The sequence below is a fragment of the Perca flavescens genome, chromosome 24 (assembly GCF_004354835.1).
Source record: "Perca flavescens isolate YP-PL-M2 chromosome 24, PFLA_1.0, whole genome shotgun sequence".
In the NCBI taxonomy this organism is placed as follows: Eukaryota; Metazoa; Chordata; class Actinopteri; order Perciformes; family Percidae; genus Perca; species Perca flavescens.
The window spans coordinates 12,932,086-12,951,348 of NC_041354.1; the positions used below are offsets into that span (position 1 = coordinate 12,932,086).

A 19,263-nucleotide genomic window follows, 5' to 3' on the forward strand; every position below is an offset into this window, starting at 1 on the left:
TTTATAAGTTATCATTCTTCTTTATTCTGTTATCCACCAAATGTTCCCTTTTGTTTACAGGACAAACATTTCCCAGAGGGGCTAAAGGTCCACCTCCCCCTGGTCCTGGTGGAGAAGGTCTAAGAGAGGGACCACAAGGATTTCAGGGGCCCCCGGGACCAACAGGACCACCAGGACCACAAGGCCCCCCTGGACTACCAGGCCAGGGATTGCCAGGTCTACCAGGAAAACCAGGGCCTCCTGGTCCTCAAGGCTACCCAGGAATCGGAAAACCTGGCATGCCAGGAGTGCCAGGAAAACCTGGAGGACCTGGATTATTAGGACCAAAAGGTGACCTTGGGCCTAATGGTGGAGAAGGACCAACTGGACTTCCTGGGCCTCCAGGGCTCCCAGGTCCCCCTGGACTCCCAGGATTTTCAAAACCAGGAGGTCAGGGGCTGCCCGGCCAGTTGGGTCCTCTAGGGGAGCCTGGCCAAAAAGGCCCACCTGGGTTACCTGGTCCTCCAGGCCCCAAGGGAGACAAAGGACATGGTCAACCTGGTTTGCCAGGTTTGAAAGGACCGAGTGGACCACCAGGTACACCTGGAAATGTGGGTATCCCTGGGTTTGGCAAACCCGGCTTGAATGGTCTCCCTGGACAACCAGGAATACCAGGAAAACTTGGTCCTCCCGGTGATTCAGGACCAGCTGGGCCACCTGGTGAAAGAGGCCAACCAGGACCACCAGGCTTGCCTGGAATTGGAAAACCAGGAAAAGATGGTTTCAGAGGGCAACCAGGGATCCCTGGGGCGAAAGGGGAAACAGGCCTTCCTGGTTTACCAGGGGGTCCAGGCTTGCCAGGTTATGGTAAACCAGGGTTCCCAGGACATAAGGGTCATAAAGGACATGCTGGTCTTCCTGGACCTCCAGGCCTAAAAGGGGATAAAGGTCATGGAGGTCTTCCAGGGGTCATTGGTTCCACTGGTCCTAGTGGTATGCCTGGCCCACCAGGACCAATAGGGCTCCCTGGTAGTCTTGGCTTCCCAGGGCAAAAGGGAGAGGATGGTGTTGGGGGACCAAAAGGAAATCCAGGAATGAAGGGTGACTTAGGGCCCCCAGGTCTTCCAGGAGAGCCAGGTTTGTCAGGTGGGGGTGGACAACCAGGACCAAGAGGGTTACAAGGCCCCATTGGCCCTAAAGGTGAACCTGGTATTAGGGGTTCACCTGGTTCCCCTGGTGCTGTGGGATTAACTGGACCAAGAGGAGAGGGGGGACAACCTGGAGACAGAGGCTACCAGGGACTACAAGGTATCCCAGGACTTACAGGACCAGGGGGACCACTTGGACCTCCTGGGCTGCCAGGGCATAAAGGCGAAACAGGCCAACCTGGTAAACCTGGCTATCCTGGTGAGGGAAAGCTAGGACCAGCTGGTCAAATTGGTCCTCAAGGTAACCCTGGGCCAATTGGCCCTGCCGGACTTCCAGGGCAACCAGGACAACCTGGACCCCCTGGTCCTCCAGGACTTCCTGCTGTATCTCCTGACCTTGGACAGATCCTCCCTGTGACCGGCCCATACACTGGCCAAAAACAAGGTTATAAGAAGCCAAAGAATGGAGGCGACATTGGTGGAAATGGCGTGGAGATGCCTGCCTTCACAGCTAAGCTTGCAAATCCATTCCCTCCTGTTGGCTCTCCTGTCATCTTTGACAAACTCCTGCACAATGGCAATCAGGACTACAATCCCCAAAATGGTGTTTTCACCTGTAGCATACCAGGGGTCTACTACTTTGCTTACCACGTCCACTGCAAAGGGGGTAATGTGTGGGTGGCCCTGATGAAGAACAATGAGCCAGTAATGTACACATATGATGAATACACAAAGGGCTTACTGGATCAGGCATCAGGGAGTGCTGTACTCCCGTTACGACAAGGAGAAACTGTGCATATACAGCTGCCATCTGACCAGGCTGCAGGACTTTATGCTGGTCAATATGTCCACTCCACATTTTCTGGATACTTATTGTACCCAATGTAAGAAATGTATAAACAAAGGCAATAGTAATGACACATTGATGGTATTTTTGTTTACCATATTTATGGTAAAACTACGGCAGTCTCAAAGGTACATTGTTGGTCAAGTTAAATGGTTTACAATGAGTGGAATTGAATAATCTTTTTTATATATATAGTAGCAACATACTTCATTGAATTATTCTTTGCATTACATGCATCACATACTGTACATCAATGGGGTTAGTCAGTTATGAAATAATGGGCAGAGTATATACATTGTATAAACATACCTGGCCATTGGCTATGATATGGAAAAAGCAAGGTTTCATATGTAGAGGGGAGGTCATAATTCTTTTACATTACATTACATTGTGCATTTACTCCTATATCCATCCCCACACAATATATCAGTATTCATGTCATAGCTGGAATAATTCCTAAAACAATGAGGCTTTATGTTTTTTCATTGTATTCACTTTCAATTGTATTCACTTTTCACTTGCTTTAATTCAGTTCAATTTAGCTTTAATTCAATTCAATTTTATATTTTCTTCACAGCTATGTACTGTATTCTGGGCACATAAGAACATATTGGTTTCATTGTACAATGCATTTACTCACAGCTATCAGTACATAATGCTGGGTTATGTAGTATGGGTCATCATACAGTTAAGTCATTGTATGACTTTTAACATTATTTTGAAAATGCAGCTTTTAATACAACAGAATCTTAATTAATTCTTACATTATCATCTGACAGTAAAATAAGTTTTTGGGTGAGTTTTAAATCCAATTTCATATCATATCTCAGTCCACAATGAAACAGATTTGTCCACAATTTAGCAGTTGAACTAGTTTGGGATTCTTTGCCTTTGACCATTAATGTTATGATTTGTTTTTGTAATAGACATGAATTATTTAAAAGGTTTTTGTCAGTTTGTCAGTATTCTCTGTAATTTATTTGTTTGACTACTGATTATTTGCTATTGTGTCTGTGTGTTGACAGTAAATGGCCAAAATTATTCCAAAATGCAGAACTTACATGTTCTGTGGCCAAAAACATAAAAATAATCAAAAATATGTTCATACCCTTTCATACCACCATGTGTCAGTTTCTCTTCATTTTGTACTTTATTTCTTTAAACTGTGGATGTGCCATTTTGGAATGATATTCTTTTCTTTCTTTTCTTTGGACTGTGCACAGCATTACATTGGAAACTGTGCCTAAAGTATGTGAATGTTGTTGCTTTAATTGGTTACATATTGGTTTAATAAAGAAAAAAACATTTTACTTGACTTGATTTTCGTTATTCTCACATATGTGCTGCATATAATGGACATTATTTTATCAAAAATAACTTTTACCAGTTTAGTGGTGATAAACAAAACTGAAAATAAAAATTTCCAAAATGTTCTACTCAATCTGTTTCTATTCAATGTTTTTCACCTTTCATTTATATTAGGCCACGTATTTTATGGTTCAAGAATCTTGGATAAAAGTGCTTTGCTTACAGTAACAAAAATCAGCCTTGACTGCAGGGATGCCATCAAAGGCCTAGTCTGTGACATCTGAGTGTGAGCTACATGTTGTGGTGGAAGAAGTACTCTTACAAAAAGTAAATACAGGGTAGAAATACAGTACACTGTCACAAGTAAAAGTCATGCATTCGGATTTGACTTGAGTAAAACTAAAAGTGCTTATTATGCAGAATGGCCCATTTCAGAATAATACTGTATATATCCTATAACTGGATTATAATTATGTATGCACTTATGTGTAACATTCATTTTAACCTTTGTGTTTTCTTCCCGTCAACCATGCACCTTTTGTCCTTGACCCGGTCTGGTTTGCCTGTTTATAAAGCATCCAGTATAAATTATCACCCAATTATGTGTTAAACATTCTTAACCAATTTCATCACAACTCATTACCACCAGTTTTACATTTCTTGGTGGAATTCATGGTCAATAAAGCTAATTTATGTGAAACTATACCAATTTTTTTTAAAAAGCAGAAATTATTAATTATTTTGAGTATAGTTAATATCACATGATTAATGTTGATTGACAATCACAGAGAGGTATATGTCAAAGTTTGGTCAGTATCACCTTTTGCCCTCCTGGGTCAAAATTGACCTGGTCTGGTTTGCCTGTTTATAAACCATAAAGTATAAATTATCACCCAATTCTGTGTTAAACCTTCTAGCCAACTTCATTAAAATTCATAACCAACTCATTTTACACTCATTTATGGAATTTATGGTCAATAAACCTCACTTACATTTATTCTACCCCTCATTTTTGAGTAAAATAAGCAGAAATTATTATTTTGGATTATAACAGACTGGTATATGCCAAATGCAAAAATATCCCCAGGTAAAAATGTTATGCAATTTTATTCACCAATATCAGAGCAAACAAAGAGCAAAACAATTTCATTATCATAGAGCAGTTTACATTTATTTCCTAAAGTTTCAACATTTCAAAATGTCATAACTATTTCAATTCATTTGGATAGTGAATTCAAAAACACAGAAAAACAGTGTGTGCTTGTTTGTGCGTGCGGGTGTGTGTGTCTGTGTGAATGTGCCTTCATTTGCATGAGTGGCAGTTTATGGTGGTAATGGCGTGTTTTTTGCAAATGTTTGCATGGCATTTTTGGCACATGATGCCCTGGCAAGAGCAATCATCGGTACCTTTTCCTTATGGCTAGTTGGTCAGGAGGAGCAGCTGGGCCAGTACGAGCTGCTGCAGAGGCAGAGGGTGCATCCTTCTGGACATCCACAACCTCCCGTGGCACTTCCACTGATGGTATGCTGGGCTGATCTCAGTCCACAGTACAAATGAATTGTAGGCGAACATGTCCAGTATGTTACAGAAGATCACCAGGGACCAACGGACTGTCTTTCTCTTACATGTGTACAAACTCGTAAGCTGCAAAAAAAGAAACAAACAATAAATCATTCAAAACTGACACTATTATATTTTATTACACAAAAATGAAATCCATGAATGACGATAAATATTCAATGAAAAAAGTCCTTGTCGAGGTTGTCCACTCCCCCTTTGTTGATGTTGTACTCCAGAATGATTTTGGGCTTTTTGTCTTCCCTGGCACTGACAGCAGCATCCCGATGAAGCGTGCTCATTAGAAGCAAATTTTGTTCTCTTTTTGGGACAATAGGACACAAGAGTATGTGTCTCAGAGAACACAAACTATATTCGAAGAATATCTGGCCCTGTCTTTTGTTGCAATCAGTGCAGATGGAAGCTCAAGTTTGTTCTTCCTAACTGCTCGCACCATGAATAGCTTTCTTTTGAGCAGCTCCTGGCCAAGTGCATATGGTGTGAAGAAAATATAACATGTGATGGTTTGTCCCCGGAGACCTTCTGCCATGTCAAGAACCACACGCTTGCCCTGTTGTTTATCTGGCTGTACAACATGCATGTTGTAAGCATAGCTGGTCCTGGCATCGCATGCTACCCAGATCTTCATGCCATACTTGCCAGGTTTACTCAGCATGTACTACTCAGCATCACACAGCGACCTCTGAAGGGGACCAGGCGCACATCCACAGTCACGTCAACTCCTGGATTGTACATAAACTGCAGGCGATACACCCACTTGTCCCAGATGTCACGGAGAGCAGCAAGTTTGTTGCTCTTCTTCAGATTCCTCCTTGTCTCTCTCCTCCTCAACAGGATTCCAAATTAAATCCAGAGCCTCTGACACAGTATATATATATATATATATATAGGCTCTGGATTTAATTTGGAACCAATATATATATATATATATATATATATATATATATATATATATATATATATTGGTTGAAAGAAACCCATATTTATGATAACTTTGAAAACGGATCAAATTTGACCCGAAGAAAACACAAGGGTTAAAGGTGCAATATGTAATACTGGCAGCTAACGTTTAAAATAGTTACTGCAGTCCAAATTCAAAACACTGGAGAGAGTCATCTCCCCGGCCCCTCCTACCTACACACGAAGTTCAGGTTCAACTTGGTTGAGAATGCAGCATTCCACAATGTTGCTAGACGCTAGTCTCACGTAGCCAGACATTACTCCACAGCGCAGCAGTAGCTAACATTACATGCTGGCTATGTTGACAGTCATAAAAGCCTGTGCTCACACGGAGCTCTGTACCCGACTGACAGCCACCCTATCTTGGCTTAAAACTACTGCAACAACCGCTAAAACTTAAAATTACCCACCATTTGTCGGCTACGGCCGCTGAACAGGCTACACGGTTGTTTTTCCAAAGCTAAATTGCATTTTTCCATTATGAGGAAGTCAAACTTGCAGTTTCTGTCATATAGGTCTGTTGTGATTGTAAACAGCCGTGGCCCGCTTGCCTGGTCCTCCGGTAACGTTAGCAGTTGTCGCGTGTTAGCGGGGCGCCGTTAGCCAGGAACAGTCAGGATCACTTCACTGGCTGTGTCTCAATTGTTTTTGCGAGTAACTAACTTGAGTACTCCATATAATTCAATGTGAGTACACAAATGTTAATATGACATTAAATGCCCGTCCCTAGTAGCCGTGATAAATTAGCCTTAAGCTTAATGCTTACCTGTTCAGGAGGAAATTAGCCAACTCTGCGTCCTTTTGGTCTCCGAGCAGTCTCCATCTTTCAAATACATCTCTAATATTTACCCGCGTTTTATTACATCTCTGGTTATGCAACTGATTAGAAACATGCCAAGGTTCTAGAGGTTGGGTAGAACCTATCTCAGTTGATCCTGTTAGTTTGTTTGCTGCTTCCATGGCTGTAGCGCGCTAGGTTTGCGTTTTTACAGGTATATAAAAGGTATATAAAATAGACAGGTATATAAAATAGACAGATGTCTGACAATGTGAGAGGAAATGTTCTGCAACTCATGCTGGTTGCATGAAAAGTATATATGAAAATATAATTGTTTTTTGTTTTTTGTTTTGTTGTATTCTATTTTTGCAGAGTAATGCAAACTAGATCCTGTGCTACATAGTCTGATACGGTAGGTGGAGGTATGCAACTAAATGTGTTATTGCAATACGCCAAAACACACGAAGAACAATCTGGCTAATCAGAGTTTGAAACGTCATATTTATGTCAAATTTGCGTTTCCTAGGATGGTGAAGGCATGACCCGCCTTACACTTCCTCTGATTGGCTAGTACTCATTGCCTTTGTTGGTTGGATTGGTTAGATTTAGGCAATATAAGTGTAATTGGTTAGGGTTAGGGTAAGAATGTCAGGATAAGCCAATCAGAGGTAGGGTAAGGCAGAGTAGGATGGGACATTCCTTCGCCATCCTAGGAAGAAAACACTCGTCTCCTGTTTATGGACCTATTCGGGCTTGTCAGCTCAGCTAGCACAGGTCTGCCTGTTTCAACCAGCACATTTATGGTTTAATTCTTTTAATGAACAACAGCAAATAAAAAGTAAGTGCTATGACTAATCTCGCATATGTTTCGACTAACGTTACGTAACAGTTTGGAGGCTTAGCATGCCATGTTTCTTAAGCTAACATTAACGTTACTTCGCTAACCAACCATTTAACCTAACCTGCCCACATTTATGATGGCGCTTGAAGTGAAATGAAGCTTTTGCTAATATATTTTGGACTGAGTGGCAAGTCATCTGCTTAACGTAACTTAACATTCAAGTCACAGTATTGCTGCAGCTATGAAGCTCATAGTTGTAGGCTGTTAATGTATCTCTTTGTGCTATGTGGTGGTTATAAAAAAAATCAATTTTCCGATTTAAATCTATTTTAATTTTAATGATCCTAAGTCGATTACCAAAATCCAAGAATCGATCTTTGTATGTCTCTATGTCTCTCTGTTTGTCTGTGTCACATAATAACTTTATTTGTATGGCACTTTTCAAAACCAAGTTACAAGGGGGATTAAAAAATCTCCAAAGTTAGGCTACATTTTGGTGAGGGAAAAACTGGCATGGCCATTTTCAAAGGGGTCCCTCTGTCACCTCAATATATCCTAATGAAATATCACTCAATACTCACTGACTGTAGAGCTGCACTTTATTGTGTGTTCATGTTAAATAAAAAGTACATTAATGTAACTGCATCGGGGTCAGTTCTTAATGTAAACATTGATACTTTTAAGAATGCAGCAGGTTAGAGGGAACCTTGTTCAATTGTAAATTCTCTTTCATATTCAAGCTACTTTTTTATTTTTTATTATAACTGAAATGTTCCTAACCTAATTGATATTGAATCTGGAATAAAATCGGTTTGGGACTTTGTGAATCGCAATCGAATTGATTGGGAAAATCATTGACAATACCCAGCCCATTTAACCACCTCATTCTCTGAAATAGTTTTCTTAGTGAATTTGACAATGAAGAAATGATGTTTAAATGTGTTATGTTTCGCTTCCAGATATCCGTTATGGCTTCTCGAGCAGGTCCGAGGGCAGCAGGCACAGATGGTAGTGACTTTCAGCACCGGGAGCGGGTTGCCGCACACTACCAGATGAGGTTGGTTCTTTAACCATTTAAGTAATTGTATTTGTCATCTGTCAGAGGCCTATCGAGTGGTAAGAAACATCAGAGCCATGGATCCCAACTACCTCTTAAGGACTACCTCTGTTTCAGTGAAATGAAAATGAATAAAGGAGACATTTGAGTTTTAAAGGTCCAATATGTAATACTGACAGCTAGCATTTAAAATGGTCAGTGCAGTCCAAATTTAAAATACTGAAAAGAGTCGTCTCCCCCGGCCCCTCCTCTTTGGCGTTAAAGTTTACGGGAGTTGCCAGGTGTCGAGAATGCTAAATCCAACGTCAATGTTAGCTTGATGCTAGTCTCGCGATGTCAGACGTTAATCCACAGCGCAGCGGAGTTGCTAGATGATGCTATGTTGACGGTTATAAAAGCCTGTGCTCTCACGGAGCTCTTTACCCGGCTGACAGTCACCTTTTATTGACTAACCGTAACAACAACGGGAGCTAAAAAGGCCGAGACCTTGCGGAGCTTTGTGCCCAGGGCACAGTCACTGTCTGTCGGCTACGCCCGCTGGACAGAAGCAGGGGAATAGTTTTGGCCGGGGGGGGGTGATTGTCGGTACTACTACTTCCAGTACGTTATACAGCTTGTCTATACACTGTACAGTCAGTACACTACACATTATGGTTTCATGCCAGTTTGTAAGAAAGTAGGAATCGTCTTACTTTCCAACATATCATAACCTTGAAGCTGGCGATGGTAACGTTGGTCACAATAACATAACATAACAGCAGTACAAACATTGCAAAGGGACCTGTAGAGAACACTGTGTCCCAATCTAACAACTCAGGCACGGGGTGTTTTGCCAAATTTACATTGCATGTTTCCATTACGAGGAAGTCAAACTCGCGGTTTCTGGCATATGTCATGGATCCTACATTAGCAGTTAGCGTGTATTAGCATGGCGGCATTAGCACCAGTCAGATTCCCTTCACCGGCTGTGTCAAAAAAAATGTTGCGAGTAACTAACACGAGCACTCTATGTAATTTATGGCGAGGCGAGCACATAAATGTTGAAATGACAAAAAATTACTATCCCTAGCCTTGATATAAATGATGAAATTCAACGCAAACCTGTTTAGGAGGTCATTAGTCAACTCAGTGTCCTTTTAAAGCTCTAAGCTGTCTCCATCTTTTAAATGCATCTCTAATATTGTATTTACTGTGGTTATGCAACCATAGAAAGATTGCAAGTTATTTTTTATTTTTTTTTAGTGCAGGTATAATGAATCTGTAGCGTGCTGGATTTTCGTTTTTTACAGGTATGTCTGGCAACCCGGCCCAGCTGTCAAAATAGGCAGTTGATATCAACACACAGGCCAAAACACAAACAGACATTCTGTCACGGAATGGAAATTTCAAGGAAATACTGCATTTAGCATTGTTGTCAGAAAACATAGTATTTCAACTCAGCATGTTTCCTTAATATCTGATGACTCATTGTGTGATTAAATACAGTACATGTATTACATGTTGCACCTTTAAGTTTAAATTCCAATTCAAGAGTTTTACTAATTAGCTCTTGAGTGTAAACCATAACATCCAGACAAGTGCTTAACATAATATTCACAAGCCAAAGTGCTGAAAGAATGTGCTGTTTCATTGCTCCGTTTGCCTGTTGTACTTAAACTAACTACTACTAAAAATTGTAATTAAAGTACTAAAATAAGATATTACTTAAAGGTGCCCTGCCACACGTATTTCATGTCTGAAGTTCTACCATGGACTCTTTTTGTGGAAAAAATGCCTTGGTTACCTTGTTTCAAGCCATTCTAGCGTGGTATAGAAAGCCTGCAGGAAGACTCAACTCGATTTCTGCCAGTTCTCATTAATATTCAACAAGCTAAGCTGTTTGAATCTGATTGGCTAACAGCTAGCCAATGAGAGCCTGGCTGTCAGAATCTTTTACCCAGCCAAACTGGGCGAGCTAATGAATAGTAATGAGCTCAGGCAGTATAATGTCAGACTGACCAGCTTTTTGGCCTGATATCTCTCTATTTCTTTTCAGTGGCTAGAGCTGACAGAGGAGGTAGCAGTTCATTTTCACATTCACAACATAACACAAACACATATGGACCTAAAATATTTCAAAAAATGCAAGTAAAAACGGTTTTGTAACGCAGGGCACCTTTAAAAATAAATCTGTAATAATTTGATCCAGAGGATTTATCATCAATGCATCGATGAGTTCAGTTAACTCTTAAAACGACTTGTTTTGTGTGTGACTGTACCCATCTGTCTCATTTGCACAGCGTTGCCCTGAAGTCTGAAATCCGTAAACTCAACATTGTTCATGTGCTGATTTGGGTGCTAATGGCAGCTCAGGTAATGACAAACTTAAAAAAAAAAAAAAAAAAAAACAAGTATTTTGAGCTCGTTGTGACCCTTGTGTTGTCAATATTTTCTTAGGTGACAGTCAGCCAGCTGAGCCTGGTGTCGCACAAGGTTGTTGCCTCTCCGTACCAGTGGGAGTACCCTTACCTCCTGAGCATAATTCCCTCAGTCTTCAGCTTCTTGGCGTTGCCCCGCAACAACATCAGCTACTTGGTCATCTCCATGATCAGTGCCGGCCTGTTCTGTGTGGCCCCGCTGATCTATGGCAGCATGGAAATGTTCCCCGTGGCACAGCAGCTGTATCGGCACGGCAAAGCCTACCGATTCATCTTTGGCTTCTCTGCCGTGACGGTTATGTACCTGGTGATCGTCATCGCTGTGCAGGTGCACGCCTGGCAGATCTACTACAGCAAGAAGCTGCTCGACCAGTGGTTCACCAGCACACAGGAGAAGAAGAAGAAATGAGTCCGCCTAAATAAAGCAGGTTTAGCGCTGAGCCCGTGTGGACAAGAGAATCTCGGAGCTGAGGCGTTTGGAAACCAGACACAGAACTGGTGGATTAAGCCAGCCAAGACCAAGAGAAGAGACTCTCAAAACTATTGTGGTCCTTCATCATTGTTTTCTATATTTATATTTGACAATAATAACATCATTGTTCAATTGTTAGCAGAAAAATCATTCCCTGGATTGCTTGTGACTGCTGCCATCACTCTGTACATCAATCCTCCTGGCATTTAAAATAATAAATTGTACATGTTCACAGATGTCTGTTGTTTTTGAAAGATGATATATAGATCTTGTTTGAAATAAACTTACACATTTAAAATAAGGTGAGATAAACCTTTATTGATCCCCAGCAGGAACATTGTTATTGTATTGTGACCATTCAGATTAAAACAAGCATACACATGTAGGAAAGTATACATTGTTAAAGAAAAACAAGTGTCATCACAATATATATTAAATGTTTTATGTAATCTATCTACATTAATTTAACTTTATGTAGATTACTTCAAAATATGTGTTGCATAACATTTCTAAATTAACTAAACATTTTCAAAATGCACACAAAATATGGACTATTAAAATATCCTGACTATTTCAGGTTGAAAATTCATGATAAAACATCACGCAATAAAATGTCCAGTGTGGTCAGTGTGTACATTGTCTACACAAACTACAATATTAAACCTTTGAGAAAATGCATTTACATTTTTATACAAACAGCTGACTTTATAGACACCAAAATAGAATGCTTTAAAGAATAAGAACCACATGTTAACTGTTCATGCATTTCCAAAAACAATGATATGAAGCATAATATTCCTACATTCTAATAAAGAAAACCCATGATTAAATCCTCCATAACTATGGAACAACTTGTCATCAATTATCCCAAATCATTATCCAAAACACAACACATACAGATTTACAGAGCATGTGTGCTCATTGTATGGCAATCTTAAAAGTATTGGCTTCATGCCTAAAACAATAAAGGTTAATAAACAAAAAAAATACAAATCATATCTTTACTTTCTCTGTGAGCATTACATAGTAATGAACCATTTGGCATGTTTCACTGAAACAACTAGCATCTGCCTTGTTTGGCAAATAATAAATATGATAGATTGGACTGTCTGACTGACAGTGATTTTGAGCTTCACTTAAGCATGAAAATGTTTCCCTTTCAGGATCTGCCGCACCTAAAACATACGAAAGAAATCATCACTCATTCTATCAAAACATCTTATTGTGTTACAACATTTCTCATTAGAGTATGTTTTCAAATGCCTCACTCTTTAATTTTTTCAAATATGTGATCTTTTGCCAACTACTTCCTCTGGGCAAAATGTACCCATACTTTTTAGCCATATTAAAGTATCAAACCACCCGTTGAACGGCACTAGGAAATGACATCTACGACTACTTCTACTTTAGTCTATATACACAACGTTCCACTTCCGGGATTGATCCGTTGCCAACAGAAATTCAGCCGGATTTCACTGATTTAGGCCGGATACCTTGGGCTTTATTTGGGTTGGCATTCTAACCTCCGGTGGATTTCTGAGGACTATGGTTAACTGCTCCTCAGATCTCTGCAGGGTAAATCCAGACAGCTAGCTAGACTATCTGTCCATTCTGAGTTTTCTGTCGCACGACTAAAACTACTTTTGAACGTACACGTGCTCCGTATGGCACTTAGCCACCGCCCAAGACGATTGTGATTGGTTTAAAAAAATGCCAATAAACCAGAGCACGTTTTTCTCCCATCACGTAATGCCTGTGGACTAGCCAGACCCTCCTCCGCAGCGCTGTGAAGGAAGGTCTGGCAATGCGAGACTACTTCTACTCTGTTCAAAAACAACCCCATCAGATTGCCCCACCCACTTTTTCAGTGCTTCCTACGCCCATGCCTACCTTTAAACCAACGGGTCCTTCAGGCACCATCTGAGATGGCAGGTCATTTTCAAAGTTCCTGCTCCCCGGGTCTGCGCCTTTTCTCATCAGCAGCTTCACTGCTTCTACTTGAGTTTTATGATTTTGCAAAGCGCTGACAACGTGCAGGGCTGTGTTTCCACTGAATGTCTGAAACGTACGGACACAGAGTTGCACATTGTTACACACAGTTGCGCACATGTTGTTACTTTAATTTCACTACAACGCACCAACTTACCTTAACATTTACAACATACAGTGAAGATGGCTGGTCAAGGAAAATGTTCAACAGCTCCACATTTGCCTCCTCAGAAGCCATGTGAAGACACGTCCTTCCACTTTTTTGATCCTGCAGGAATGAAAAATAAACATACTGCATGAAAACAAGGGCATTTTCGTCAAAGTTGGTTCTTAAAAAAGTGAAGCAATATTACTAACATTTATCACTTTTTTAATCCTAAAAAAAAAAAAAGCAGGTGGGACGTTTAACATGTGTGTGTATACGGTAGAGGATTAGGGCAACATGTGAAAAAATAGTATTAAGTTCTGAGCTTAACGTCAGAATTCTGAGAAGGGTCTGACTCTTTACTCAGAATTCTGACTTTTTCTCAGAATTCTGACTCTGCCTAAACTCAGAACTCAAATACATTTTTTCACATGTGGTCCTAATCCTCTTCCGTAAGCATGTGTAGGACAAACTGTCACTGCTATGTGTTTCTGCTTCAGTATCGTTGAGCAAGGACAACAAGGAATATCATTTTAAATGTGACTGCAGGTAACTCTGAAAGGAACCGGAAATGTATTTCACCAAATCAGAAAATAAAGGAAACACGAGCAGCGAAGTGTTTATATGGACCAAAGTCAAATTCTCTCCAGTAGTTGTAATAGTTACCTTTGTCCCACAGGAGGCACCCATGAGCAGCAGAGTCTTAATACACTCAACATACTTCTGTGTCCTCTGCTCCAGCTCCTTTGCCATAAATGAACAAATATTGTCCAGACTCCTCATGTCTTTAACAACAGCGTTGTGAGACAAGACTGCTGCATGTAGCGGCGTAAAACCTCAAGACAGAGAACAGTAGTATTTCATCACAAAGACACTTTACGTAAGCTTCATAAATACCAGGTTTTAAGTTAAATCAAACATACTCACCATCATAATTGAACATTTCAATATCAATCGGCTGCCCACTCCCCATAAGGGTCCTCCAGATGCTCTGCGGAAATAAGTGTGTATGAAAGATATCAAGATAGTTTAGAAAAATGTATAACAATTCTACTTTATTTATAGTGTCAAATTATAACAGAAGTTATCTCAGGACACTTCCCAGATAGAGTAGCTCCAGAGACCCCACAATTCCCCCCAAGAGCAAGTAATACAAAGAACAACCTTGAATAAATTGTTATTACAACTTTTTATCAACCTTTTAACATGTCATACATAGGTGTGACAAAAAAAAAAAGGTATTGCCATCCTAATTTGTTGATCGTAAAGAGTTATAAAAGATAGAGCAAAGATATGGGTTAAAGGCCAAGATTTTCTTTTTATTTCCCTTGCCACGTGATGAGACAAAGGTCAAAGAAACATTGGATAAACTAACAACATTTGTGGCGTCTTACATTAAAATCCCTAATATACAGTTACAGAAGAGCAGCAACAGCTCTGCAAGATGGCGGCAAGGTGGCTCAGTGGTTAGCACTGCTGCCTCACAGCAAGTCGGAATTGCAAAGTCAGATCCCGGGTCCTGGCCCCGGGTCCTGGCCCCGGGTCCGCGCAGGGGTGTTCTGGGTGGAGTTTGCATGTTCTCCACGTGCACTCAATGTCAGTCAATGTACATGTCAGTTTTGTTTTCGTAACTTCTGTATTTTTCTACCTGGACCCTATTTTCCCATGTTTTTGTGTTTAATGGGAACATTTTTTGATATTGGTCCAGTATTAAACAAGACAGCTTCAGTCTGCATTGGCGAAATAAGCAGCAATGTAACAATAATGAGCAATTGGGTACCTTGAATTTACGTCCACTAAAAGTGCTTGTTTAGCCACTGATACTGTATGCTCAGATTATTATTCTAAGTGTCTGACAACATCAGGGTGCAACATCGACAGAAACAAAATAAAAAGAAAACGCCAGTAAATCTCCACTGTATGACTAGCTTAAAAATAGGCAACTTACCCCTTAAGCATTTAGTTTAGCGTAGCGCCATTTCAAACATAAACTACACTGGCTGTGCCACGTCATCCTCCTCAGCTCCACCCTCTCGTCAAAAATCGTCACATCTGGATGCAAGAACCCAAGATGGCAACGCCCGTATCGCCTAACTCAAGGCTTCAAAGCGGCAGTTCACCATGGATGTATTAAAAATGTCATCAGAAACCTTAATCCACATTCCCCTGAACTATGAATGTAAGCAGCACACCTACAAACCTACAGTATATGGTTCAAACCCACATCCTAAAAACTCCTGAATACACTTTAAGCAATATCTCAAACAATTAAGAAAATACTGCCCACTGACAAAGAAACCTCAAAGAGTATGTAGTTGTTTATGCGCTTATTCTGCTTAGCCAGAATTAACGGCATCTTCATTTTAGGTCATAAAACTTCAACCAAACGTTAGGGGTTGTCAAAATTAAACTTAATTTGAGGTATTCCTATTGTGTTATAAATATTTATAAAACTAAACCCATTTGAAATCCTGGAATGGATCTTGAAAGCCTTCACCAAGGGAGTCAAAAAGAATGATTCAGCAACATTTTGTTGGGTGCTAAATTGATGTTGATTCAGTGACATTTGCACATGACTTTGTGTTGATGCATTACAGTTCATTCTTACCTGAAGACTGGACAAATGGCCTTTCTCAGCACACACGTGTAAAGGAGATCGGCCCCAGACGTTTCGAGTGTTGATTTGTGCTCCATGTGCCAGCAGATCGTGAACTATGAGCTGCTGGTTAGTGGCAGCTGCTATCTGAAGAGCTGTCTGTGTGCAAAGTTGGGTAAGGTTTATAGTTTTTTTTTAGATGTGTACTATAAATTGAGATGAACATACAACCTTGTTAAGTGTTTGTACCTGCCCATTGTGTTCCTTCGTGTCCAGAGAGCCACATTGAGCCATTTTTGTAGCAAGCACATAAGCCACAGCCCGTCTACCTTGTGCCACAGCTATGTGAAGACAACTGGAAATTGGAAAAGAAAATGGACAATTACAATGTATATCCACTAGGGGTGGGTGGGAGAAAAAAAAATTAAAAATCGTCTGTATAGTGTATTGTATTTGTAATCAATTCTTTTCCCTAGAATCATCTTTTTTTAAACCAATGACTGACCTAAATATTTTGTGTTACTACTAACACTTGGAGTGGCAGAAGCTGGATTTCAGTCATTATTATCCATTACTTTTAGCCATCTATTTCAGCTGGCGACTTTCTTCATTAATACATACGTGTCACCATCCGCATCTTGCATGTTCAGCAGCTCAGGAGAAACTCTGTCAATCCTCTGTGCCTCTCGCTGTACTTGCCAGTGAAATAAAGTCATTTTTACTTCAGCAGTCGGAGCCACTTGTCCCTGCAGAGGCGGATTTTGCAGATGTTCTTGTGGGGCAATATGACCATTTTCAGGAGGAGCATGGGGGACATTATTCGTCATATTGGAGTTAACCGATCCTGAAGGGCCCAACAGGTGAGGACTCAGGTCATTGGGAAAAGCTTCGGATTTTGTACATTTAAATGTATGCTCCAAGTTGTTGTCGTCCTGTGAGCAGTTCAGTTTCTAAAAACAAAAAACGAATTTCCAAGCTGTAATTAAATCCCGAGTAATTTCATGCAAGCATGTGAATGTATTTTTGCGTCTATTTTTGTAACAAACCAACATTTGGCGCAGCCTGTAAATGATTTGCATACTAAGAACTTGTACTTTGCATTCGGTTACATCAGTGAAGTGGAGGAATGTTCAACTTCTTCCTCGTAGATGTTTCACCTCATAAACAAAACTAAATAGGCAAACGCATTTATGAAGAAATGTAATATATAATAGATAACAGATAAAACATGAATAATGAACTTGATGGCATTTTCTGGGAAAACCAAACTCTACAATAAAACTTGTCTTAAACTTATCTTAAACTTGTTTTGTCATGTTCATGTGCTTGTGCTTGTAGAATTACCTGTTCTGTGACTTACCTTGCGTCTCATCATGAGCAGTTCTTTCACAGTCTTCTTGTGCACAGCGTGTATGTATTCTGGGGGCCTGGGATCAGTGATAAGAAAGCCTGAGGGGGGGAAATGATCATGAGTGGACATCATACATACATTGGGAGAAGTATTCACATTCTTTACTTAAGTGAAAGTACCAAATCAATACCAATACGCTGTAAAAGTATGCCATTAGTAGTAAAAGTCCTGTGTTCAACATTGTACTTTGGTAGAATTTGGAAACATTTGTACCCCTGTCCATAATTACTAAAGGCTGCCCTGCACACGATGTTGGTTAGGTTAAAATCGTGTTGAAGTTTTCTCCTAATGTCAGTAGTGTACTAATTCAACACACAACCATTCTAACGTGGACTTCCTCATTCCCCCTGTGTCTTGCAAACAATACAAGTGGAATCAAATGTTCAGGAACAAGAAGATTACAGCGCATGTGTGTGGTTTTAATTTCATACTTCACAAAGCGGTGAATGTGCATATGCAATTACCATAATCATAAAAAAATGTTTAAACAAACTGACCGTTATTGTTCTGTTTGAAGTTGGTCAACATTGGTAGATTTTCTCTTCCTCTGGTGTCGTTCCCTCTTGAATCCAACATGTTTAAGGAAGTCATTTATGAACACACCGCTCCACTTGGAACTAATAGTTTTCTTCTTTCAGACACCTGAAATGTAGCGCCAGAGTGGCTGTCAACACAGACTCATCAAGTGTCAAAAACACGGTGCGATAATAAAATGACTCACTCACCTGTCTTCAAGAAATTCAAAGCAAATGCCAAACTAAACACCCCCACACGCACCTTGCTCAACTTCCTGGTTGACAGGTTACTAAATAGGTGCGTGTCGTGTCATTTTCAACAGTAAGGTTTGTATAAACTTTTCACTACTCAAAGTGAATCCTGGAACTAATCCTAGTCGGTGAATTTACACTTTATCACTTTTTAAATTGCAGATAGTTTCCATTAAATTCCCAGCTCTTTTAAGGAAAAACGAGTGTAGTAAAGAGTTTGTTCATAATAAAAAGACAAATAAAAGATCCAGTCAGTTTGAAGTCCACCACTTGAACTTAGAAACAAGGTGTTGGGGAGGGGGGGGGGGGGGGGGTCAGTTAATATGCAAATGAGCTTAATGTGCTGCATTCATAAGCAAAACAACTGTGCAATACAGCCTTTATAAGTTAATCTTTAACTCAACGGCAGAGCAAACGTGAAATACTCATATAGCAAAGAAAGAACAGTTTTATGTTATTAAACAACTACTTTCTGTTAGTGATCCATATATGTAGCAGCAGACTAAAAACTTAAGAATTGTTTTCTTAAGTTTTAAGTCTGCTGCTATATGGATAACTAACAGAAAGTAGTTGTTAACCTGTACTATCTTTGTATTTATGAGTGAAATTTTGTTTACAAATACACATATAGATAGATAGATAGATAGATAGATAGATAGATAGATAGATAGATAGATAGATAGATAGATGGATAGAAATTTAAAGAGTTCTAAAAATCACTCACAGAAATTTAGAGTTAAAGGTGCTATGGTAGACGTGTGCAATGGTGGTAGTGCAAAAGAGAACAGCGCAGGGACTGAACAGTGCAATAGCTTATTATTAAATATTAACTACGACTATGAAAAGACAAGAATGTAAACATAATAGAATTAGAATTGCATGACAAACAAGAAAAAAAAATACATTAGGAACAATATATAACAGGGAATAAGTTATAAGATGTAGATGTAAGTAAGGTTGTTAAATCAA

The 19,263-nt window shown here is 40.0% G+C and overlaps 3 protein-coding genes across 3 annotated transcripts in view; 2 read left to right on the forward strand and 1 right to left on the reverse strand.

The window, feature by feature from the left end:
* col8a1b (collagen, type VIII, alpha 1b) overlaps nt 1-3,289 on the forward strand; it is a 50,272-nt gene extending 46,983 nt beyond the window's left edge. The window contains exon 7 of the mRNA XM_028572295.1: nt 61-3,289. Within this exon, the coding sequence (XP_028428096.1) occupies nt 61-2,015 (1,955 nt within the window). The 3' untranslated portion in view covers nt 2,016-3,289. The remainder of the gene's footprint in view (nt 1-60) is intronic.
* A 3,970-nt stretch (nt 3,290-7,259) lies between these two features.
* Nucleotides 7,260-11,620, forward strand: jagn1b (jagunal homolog 1b). The gene is made up of 4 exons (XM_028571936.1): nt 7,260-7,437; nt 8,400-8,497; nt 10,777-10,849; nt 10,934-11,620. The coding sequence occupies exons 2-4, from the start codon at nt 8,409-8,411 to the stop codon at nt 11,321-11,323; spliced, it is 552 nt and encodes a 183-aa protein (XP_028427737.1). The 5' UTR covers nt 7,260-7,437; nt 8,400-8,408; the 3' UTR covers nt 11,324-11,620.
* Nucleotides 11,621-11,684: 64 nt separating this feature from the next.
* On the reverse strand, nt 11,685-18,496 carry nfkbiz (nuclear factor of kappa light polypeptide gene enhancer in B-cells inhibitor, zeta). Its single transcript, XM_028571935.1, has 11 exons — nt 18,253-18,496; nt 18,025-18,169; nt 17,477-17,565; nt 16,738-17,066; nt 16,366-16,471; nt 16,129-16,275; nt 14,448-14,511; nt 14,187-14,356; nt 13,533-13,643; nt 13,277-13,444; nt 11,685-12,561 (listed from the first exon to the last, which is right to left on the reverse strand). The coding sequence occupies exons 2-11, from the start codon at nt 18,116-18,118 to the stop codon at nt 12,523-12,525; spliced, it is 1,317 nt and encodes a 438-aa protein (XP_028427736.1). The 5' UTR covers nt 18,119-18,169; nt 18,253-18,496; the 3' UTR covers nt 11,685-12,522.
* Nucleotides 18,497-19,263: the final 767 nt, after the last annotated feature.